The 9,621-nt window shown below is 45.8% G+C and overlaps 1 protein-coding gene across 1 annotated transcript; it reads left to right on the top strand.

Moving 5' to 3' along the window:
* Positions 1–3,891: 3,891 nt before the first annotated feature.
* Positions 3,892–9,246, top strand: LOC131693701 (uncharacterized). The gene has a single exon (XM_058981765.1). The coding sequence runs from the start codon at positions 3,892–3,894 to the stop codon at positions 9,244–9,246; it is 5,355 nt and encodes a 1,784-aa protein (XP_058837748.1).
* Positions 9,247–9,621: the final 375 nt, after the last annotated feature.

The raw sequence follows: 9,621 nt of genomic DNA, 5'->3' as shown, positions 1-9,621 counted from the left end.
CGACACTGACGCGGGGGTTGGGGCGGTACTGGAGCTGGAAATGCTTGTTTCGGGCAGGGATACCAGTTTTGTCGCATTTTCGCAATCATGATACATCGAGGATTTCAAACGTGTGCATTGTTTGCCCGAGACACATGTGTGGCAGATTTCAAATTGGAGGTTTGTTCCAATGTTTTAAGTGAGTAATTACCCAGATAATTTTTACAATAAAAATGTGAAAAAGTAATAATGAACGAGCAACATCATGACTAACCATCGAAAAGCGCTCTGAAAATAGTCCCCGCCACCAGACGTGTTACGAAGCCACACTGTTACTGCTTATAGGAAAAATTCTCCAATGTGTGTTTGAACGTCATAGAAGCCACAAGCGTTTTGCCGGCGGTAACCCACTCGTTAGTTCATAAAGGAACGCTCCCCTCAAGCAGTAGCCAACGAAAGACGCTCTCATAATTACCCCCGCCAACAGACGTGTTAAGAAGCCGCACTACTGTTAATAGAAAGGAAATGACGAGCTGTAAGAAAACTTAGTCCACAACAAACGGTTCCTATTAGGAGCATAAAAGCACTCTCGTTAGATTTTGAATTTAAATTTTCATTTTGTATTTTGAGGAATAATTCCACTCTTATCGAGATCATTATTTTCTATAACAATTTTCGAAAAGTGCGATAAAACAAATATACTCGAATAGATCTGCAAGAGCAAAGGTAACTGTCCAATTGAACGGAAGACAGAGAATACCTATACATAATAATTTTGTTCAGAAAAGTCACCTCTGTGGCAAAATGGCTCTATAGTTTCAAAACGTTTGACAGCAGAAGTTGGCCGAGTTGTTTTTCGACGTTCATAATTTTCGCTGTACTGAACGAAATAATTAGGTTTTTTAGATCTCGGTTACGGAATACAATAAATGTGTAACACATTCCGCTGAGAATACGATTACCATAAATTACAATAAAAAATGATTTTGTAAAAGCTAGTGAGTGTAAATTTTATTTAAATTTTAGCTCCACCTGTTTGACGAAGCAGCAGTTTTGAGATACTTAAACCCAGTTAGCTTGAAAAAGAATTCTTCAGTTTGCGTTTGAACGTCGTAGAAGTCACCAGGAAAGCACTCTTAAAATAACCTGCGTAACGCGACGTGTTGAAAAGCCGCACAGTTACCGGCAAGGAAGCATCGAGCAGTAATATTTCATACAGTCCACATCAAACGGTCCTTATTTGGACCATAAAACCGTTCTCGCAGGGGATAGAATTGAAATATTTATTTTGTGTTTTGCAAAATAATTTCTTTCTTTATTATTTATAACACTTTCCAAAAAAGTATGATTAAACAAATTTACGTTTTCGAATGGATGTACATGCGTGAAGTAAAGTGAAGTGAGAAAAGAACTATAATAATTTGAATCAGAAAAGTAACCTTTACGGACAAATACTTCCATTGTTACAAAAAGTTTGACAGCATAAGCTACTAAGTTTTTTCGAGACGTCAATTGCCGCTTGTAACCCGTCAGGGTAACAATTTAGCCCTGGGTGGAAATATACCTAATTGTGCGACTCTCTCCGTAGAGTGTATTGTTTACATAAATTATACTCACCACTGTTCCATATGATCGTTCACTTTTTACGTGAAATTTTGTTTTTAATTTTGTTTGGGAACGATTTTGTTAGTTCAGATAGGTGTAGTAATTTTTGTTAAACATTTGTATATACGTAACATCGGCTTTAGTTAGACCACCGCTCTCCTTTTGCTACAATAAGTGTGCTGGTTATGCTACACATAGCGATGACGACTATGCAGCGGTGCATTTTTGGTGTTTGTTTTGGTGGAGTGCAGAAAGCGGCCATCGTAAAAGATTAGTGACAGACCACTTACAAATACAGACGTCCCCGTTACACCAGTTCGGGACAGTTTCCAGCCACAATATCCATAGGGCGAAGTGCGCGTGTGTGACGGAAAGTTATCCGTCGTAAAGTGCCGGCCAGTGGTTTGGGTGCTTGTTTATTTTATGGTGCCGACGGGGAAAGCTAATCATCAAGGAATTTTCGCTTCCCCGGCTAACCGCAAAGGATCCAGACGAATCCGCTGATTTGTCACCACCGTCGCTAGGGAGGTTCCGACAAAGGAGCAAAGCTCACCTCCCTGGTTAATTGTTAAGCACCGTCGCCGGAGCAGCTAACGACCAAAGGAGAACGCGGCCGTTGTTGTCCCGGCCGGTCGGAGGAAACCGTCCGCCTTCCCGCCATCATCAGTAGCAGCGGACGGAAACAACCAGCAGTGGAGAGTGGTGGAAGAATAAACGGTAAAGTTAAATTTTATTTGTTTGTTTACTTTTTTGTTGTATACGAAAATCCGAAATTCTGTAGACCGGCCTGAAAAGAAGGGTCCGCTGGGCAAATTTATATAAGAACTCGAGTACAGTCGTGATTCGATGGTTGGACATTTTTTAACTGGACCGCTTTTTAGTTGGACCTCCGCTAGTTTAGAGGTGTGCGCCGCGCCGTCGATTTCAGGTAAAGGTCGGCATCGCGCCGGCGTCACGCCGATGTGCTTATTATTTTTACATGCAATCGTCGGTGCGGCGGCGGCGTGGCGCACACCTCTACGCTAGTTGGACCATTGTCCAACTAAAAAGCATCTGTACGCCAAAATCTCATGTCAAATTAATTTTGACAATCAATCTGACAATATTTAGAGATGTGAACAGATGCATTTACATTGCCAACATCTCCTTTGGAGAGTTATTGACATTTGACAGTCGGTCCAACCAGCGAATCAAATTCGTTAGTTGGACAAGACTGTGGCCCAACCAGCGAATCACGACTGTAGTAGGCAAACTCTTACTTACTCGCTGTACTGAACGCAATAAATAAATTTTTGCGCCATCGACTCAGAAATACTAACAATAATTTTATATAAAATTAACTATGGTTGAGCGAGACAAGATAGTACATAGTCAAACCCAATTTTTGAACACCCCTAGACAGTCCCGATCGAGATCGTTTGATCTGTCTCGGTTTCTCGCATGTAAATTTCTACCTGTTTCGCAATCTCTCCTGTTGGAAAGTTCTCTGGAGCGAAAAGGCTTTCCGAGCTCGATCAGCTGACTGTATGTAGTAGATAGTAAATTAGATCAGTTGAAATAAATTATCGTTCAGTGAAGACGTGTTCTCCCACAATAAACAGTTCGATTTCGCGATAAGTGCAGTGTTTAAAAGTTAAGTGTCCGAAAATCTCGTCTTCCGCGTGAACATTTTGGTCCTTCGAGCCGGATACGGTACAGGACAGGTTCTCGGACACTATATCGGACTACTTAGTGCGGGGAGAAGCCCCCGGAAAGTGCGGACAATCGGACCATTGTGCAGTGTGCCAAGTCGGCGAACAATACGCCGTGAAGAAAGACGGCGATTACAAAGGGTGGTCGCCATCGCGAACGTCGAGTGACGCTACCGCCGCGGGATTGGACGCCATCGCGACGACGATCGACACCGCGAGGACCTGAGATCAGTGACCGAGGACGACGGAAGGCAATTTGGCAGATTTCGGTGAAGTATTGCATGAGTTTCGGTGGCCTGTTGCATGTGGCTTACCAAGGTGTGACGTTAATAAAGATTTCAAAAACGCATGCGAGTATTCTATTCAATTAGCACGTAGCACGGGTTGTGTATGCAATTAAATTGCTTGGTCTCAGAATTTCTGCTGATTTTCGATTATCGATTTTCTTTTGGTTGGTTTCCCATCGCGGCTGTCAATCGGGTTGTAAGTCTGTCTGTCTTGCGGGTCGCGAAGAGGAACGTCGAGTCGATCGATTGTGTTTTGAGCAAAATAAGTGAGTGCAAAGTTGTGTGATATTATTGCAGTGAAGTGTGATATTACCAGTGAAGCTAGTGAGATGTCCGGTGTACTGAAGGCGCTGCTGAAGCGCGAGAAGCAGCTGAATCATTTTACTGAGTTAATTGACCGCTTTCTCCACAACTTCGATGAAGAGCGTGATTCCCGACAGCTTAGTATTCATCTCCAGAAGCTGGATGAAGTTGCGAAGGAATTTTACGATGTGCGCGGAAAAATTGAGGTACTACAAGAAGACGAAGAACTGAAGGAAGTTGCTGGAAAAGATCCCACGGTGAAAGAAGAGGCAGTGCAGGCTCGCGAAGATAGCAATTTCCAGGTGATGCATCAGTTTTATGATAGGTTTTGCAATCTTAAGGCGGAATTGATAGAGCTTCAAGCGGGGACGGCCCATTTGTTATCAGGTTCCGATAACCACCAAGCAGCAGGACCGGTCTCACGTGTTAAGCTACCTGACATTCGACTGCCTTCGTTCAGTGGAAAAATTCGCGAGTGGGTGACGTTCAGAGACACTTTCCGCAGTCTTATCGACAACAACAACCAACTGACCGATGTAGACAAATTTACGTATCTCCGATCTTCGCTGTCTGGTGACGCATTGCAGGAGGTCAGTTCATTGGAGCTTTCGGCAGACAATTACAGCGTAGCGTGGAAGGCACTGGTGAGGCGCTACGAGAACAAGAAGCTGATAGTGAAGGCTCATTTAGACGCACTATTTTCACTGGAGACTCTGAAGAAGGAGAGTTACGACGGAATTAATCAGCTCATTGGGGAGTTTGACAAAAATCTGCAGATGCTGGAGAAAATCGGAGAGAATACGGCTGGGTGGAGTACTCTTTTGGCGTACATGCTATGTTCGCGCCTGGATTCTGCTACTCTTCGTCTCTGGGAGACTCATCACGGTTCTACTGAAGTCCCACCGTATGATAAAGTGATCGAGTTCCTCCGAAATCATTGCTCTGTACTACAGTCGATCAGCACATCAAGACCTTCCGTTCCAGATCACCGACCACCAAAGACTTCATTCTGCCATACTACAGCGAGATTGCCCGGCAGATGTCCGTTCTGCAGTGAGTCGTGGCACACTGCCTTCCATTGCATTAAGTTCCAACGAATGAAGGTTCCAGAGAGAAGTGAAGCTGTGAATAAGAACATGTTGTGCCGCAATTGTCTGAGCTCTGGTCATTATGCACGATCTTGTGATAAAGGAGTCTGCCATCACTGTCGTCAGAAACACCACTCCATGCTGCACATCAACCAGGTAAGATCCTCCGTTCCAACCCCGCAGACGAAACCATCGGCAGCAAACCAACAGCCACAGACTAAACCACCAACTCTGAACCAACACGCCCACACACAATCAAGCAACACACCTGCTACCTCTGCTAGCTCGCAGATCATACATACTCCGTCCACCTCACAAAACGCCACCACCAGCCACAACTTCGTTGCACTTCCCAATACACCAACACACAATATTCTATTATCAACTGCTCTTGTGAAACTATCGGATCGATTCGGAAACTCTGTACTAGCTCGAGCATTGCTAGATTCGTGTTCTCAGCATTGTCTCATGTCTAAAGAGTTCTCAACGAAGCTGAAGTTCGACGAGTTATCATCATTTTTAGCTGTCCAAGGAATTGGGTCAGCTCGTTCGTTGTCCACCAAATCTGTTCAGGCAGAAGTGAGCCCGAGACTGTCAGACATCTCACACTTTGCTGAACAGATGCAATTTCACGTCTTGCCGAAGTTGACCGTAGCCTTGCCCACCGCCAACATTGATCCACACCAGTGGAGTCTTCCGGAGTCAACCCTCATGGCGGATCCACAATTTCACGAAACTGGTCCTGTTGATGTCATCATCGGAGCAGAATACTATATGGATTTGCTAAAGGAAGGCCAACTGAAGGCGACAAGTGAAGGGCCCACGTTGCAGAATACCGTTTTTGGCTGGATCGTATCTGGTCGAGTTCCCAATACCTCTTCTTGCAGACTATCGTCGGTGACCCATGCGTGTTCCACTGCGGATATTCAAGACCAGCTTACCAGGTTTTGGGAACTGGAAACATGCCGCACCAGAAGTACGCACTCCCTCGAAGAATCTGCATGCGAAGACCATTTCGAGAAGACAACAGTGAGAAACAGTAAAGGTAGATTTGTTGTCACATTACCCAAGAAGGAATTTGTCATCAATCAGCTTGGCGAATCCAAAGAGATAGCAGTACGACGTTTTGCGGGATTGGAGAAAAGATTTGCTGCGAATCCGCAGTTGAAGCAGCTGTACACCGAGTTCATCAGCGAGTATCAGAACCTCGGTCATATGGTGGAAGTCGTCAACGAAACATCGAGCGGTATAGAATATTATTTACCTCATCATGCAGTCTTGAAGCCGGACAGCACAACTACGAAGCTGCGAGTAGTCTTCGACGCATCTTGCAAAACGAGCACAGGTGTGTCTCTCAACGACGCCTTGATGGTGGGTCCGGTAGTGCAAGACGATTTGCTGGACATCATTCTACGATTTCGATTGCATCGGTACGCGATAGTGGCAGACGTCGCAAAGATGTATCGCATGGTGAATGTTACAGCAGATGATCAACGACTTCAAAGAATTCTATGGCGAAGTTCGGTAGAAGAGCAGTTGCGTACGTACGAACTAACGACAGTAACGTACGGTACAGCGTCTGCACCGTATCTAGCGACGAAGTGCCTGCAGAAGTTAGCGGAAGAAGGAAGACAAACGCATCCGGTAGCTGCTAAAGTGCTTAAGCAGGACTTCTACGTCGATGATATGTTGACAGGTGTAGACAACATTGAAAGAGGGAACCAGTTCGTCGGTGATATGATTGCGTTGACTAAATCGGCAGGATTTATGCTGCGTAAATGGAACTCTAACTGTAAGGAGATTCTACTGAACGTGCCGGAGAGTTTGCGTGATGATCGTACGATTTTAGAGCTAGACTCGGCGAGTTGCGCAGTAAAGACTTTGGGTTTGGTTTGGGAACCCGGTACGGACACATTCCGGTTCAGTACACCGAAGTGGAGCACAGGTGTCATCACGAAACGAGCTGTTCTCGCTGATGTGTCCCGTTTATTCGATCCGTTGGGATTAGTCGGTCCCGTAGTAATTCAGGCCAAGATCTTTATACAAGACTTGTGGATGCAAGAATGCGGATGGGATCAGCCACTGGGTGAAAGGCTGCAAGAACAGTGGCAAGAGTTTAGGCGGAATTTGGCCGGCCTGGAAGGACTATCCGTACCACGGTGGACGGGAATCGGCAGTCACGTTGTATCAGTAGAAATCCACGGATTTTGCGATGCGTCCGAGAAGGCCTACGGGGCATGTATCTACATTCGAACCGTAGCCGATGGAGGAGCGGTCGATGTGCATCTTTTAACGTCGAAGTCCCGTGTTGCCCCATTGGAAAATTTGAAGAAGAAGAAGAAGAAACAATCGATTCCGCGCTTGGAACTTTCGTCGGCATTGTTGTTGGCACACGTTTATGAAAGGGTGGTGAACAGCATTCGCATCAATGCTAAGGCATACTTTTGGACGGACTCGATGATCGTCAAGTGCTGGCTTCAGTCGCCACCATCTAGGTGGAAGGAATTTGTAGCAAACCGTGTGTCAGAAATCCAGCACATTACAAAGAATGGAACTTGGAACCATATCGCCGGCATCGATAATCCAGCAGACATAATTTCACGGGGTATGACTCCAGCGCAATTGCAGTATCAATCTCACTGGTTCAGAGGACCCAACTGGACCTTTCATGAGAGGGTACACTGGCCGATAAGCCAGCAGATCCACGAAGAAGAAATCGAGTCGTCAGTGTTGGAAGAAAAGGAAACGGTGACAGTGGTTCTTCAAGCAGCACTGCCCAGCGAAGTTTTCAGTCTGCGATCATCAATGGTGGACCTGACCAGACTAGTTGCTTTGATCCGTCGATTCCGCTTTAATGCTCAAGTTGCTAATCGAAATTGTCGCAAACTAGGAACCATTTCGTCCGAAGAGCTCGACGATGCTGTTCGGTCATTAGTTCGTTTGTCACAGGAAGAATGTTATCCGCAAGAGCTGATAGATGTCGCACGGGCACACCACGTTCGTTCTTCGTCTAGAATCGCATCATTGAACCCTCGACTACGCGAAGGGATACTTTGTGTCGGCGGCCGGTTACGACACGCTTCTGTTTCAGTTGACCGCAAACATCCATTCATCGTAGATCACCGACACCCTCTCGCCATAGTAATCGCCAGATACTACCACCAGAAATTGTTTCACGCCGGACAGCAGCTGACGATTTCAACCATGCGAGAGCGATTCTGGCCTACGAGCGTCCGAAATCTGGTCCGGAAAGTCATTCACAGTTGCGTGGCGTGTTTTCGAACGAAACCTAAGGTTCATGAACAGCTGATGGCAGATTTACCACCAGAACGTGTCACCCCCTGTGCTCCATTCCAGAGAGTCGGAGTGGATTATTGCGGACCGTTTTACGTCGTATATCCTCACCGCAAACGCCAGCCGGTGAAGTGTTTTGTAGCGATTTACGTTTGTCTGGTTACAAAGGCTGTGCATCTGGAATTAGTAGCAGATCTTACAACGCAGGCATTCTTGGCATCTCTCAAGCGGTTTGCAGCCCGGCGCGGAAAGCCGGACCTAATTATGTGCGACAACGCCAAAAACTTTGTCGGCGCTAAACGAGAATTAGACGAACTCCGTTCTCTGTTCCTAAATCAGAAGTTTCGAGACATCGTAGAGAAGGAGACAGCCAGTGAGGATATACAATTTCGGTTCATTCCAGCACGATCGCCGAACTTTGGAGGATTGTGGGAGTCTGCAGTCAAGTCCTTCAAAACGCTCTTTAAGCGCACAATCGGTTCCCACAGTCTGATCTACGACGAGATGCAGACCGTACTGGTGCAGATAGAAGCTATTCTAAATTCCCGCCCGCTGACCCCACTCAGTAATGATCCAGACGATTTTGAGGCTCTGACCCCAGGTCATTTTCTCATTCAGAGGCCATTAGTAGCGATTCCGGAACCCAATCTAACTGAAATCCCGGAAAATCGGCTATCAGCATGGCAAAAGATCCAGCATTACACTCAGGAACTTTGGAAAAAGTGGACACGCCAGTACCTGTCAGAGCTACAGAGCAGAACGAAATGGACCCAGCAGAAGGACAATGTAGCAGTCGGAACGATGGTGGTTCTTAAAGAAGAGAACTTACCGCCTCTAAAATGGTTATTGGGACGAGTGACTGAGGTACACCACGGACCAGATGGCAACATTCGAGTAGTCGATGTGCGTACAACAAATGGCAATTATACCAGGGGGATCTCCAAGATCTGTATATTGCCTATTCGAGACAATTCCAACCTATCATCAGAGGAGATCTAGTATCCCTCCAACGGCGGAGGCTGGGAGGCCTCCGCACACCAGTTAAGTTATGTGTATATTTTTCTTTCAAAAAGTTATCGATTATTTTTTCCTCAGTCAATCCTGTCCCTGATGGCTCTCTTTGAACAGTCCAACGAGAGATGCCTACAACAAATCTCTACCATATTGAGGTAATCTGTGTTGTCCGGTGATGGTTTGTCGTTGATGTTGCATGTATAGTGCATATGCAGTTTAGCCAACGTTTGGTTATGTTCCAATGAGCATTGATGCTTTGCGTCAGCTCATGCCTGTAGTATGTTCGTCCATTTGCGAATTGACGCTACATATATTCTTCACATTGGACATATTCGAGGTACCCATGACAGCAACGGAGGA

This window comes from Topomyia yanbarensis, chromosome 1 (assembly GCF_030247195.1).
Source record: "Topomyia yanbarensis strain Yona2022 chromosome 1, ASM3024719v1, whole genome shotgun sequence".
Lineage (NCBI taxonomy): Eukaryota > Metazoa > Arthropoda > Insecta > Diptera > Culicidae > Topomyia > Topomyia yanbarensis.
The sequence above is the reverse complement of the archived record's forward strand: the minus strand, read 5'-3'. Positions and strand labels throughout refer to the sequence as shown.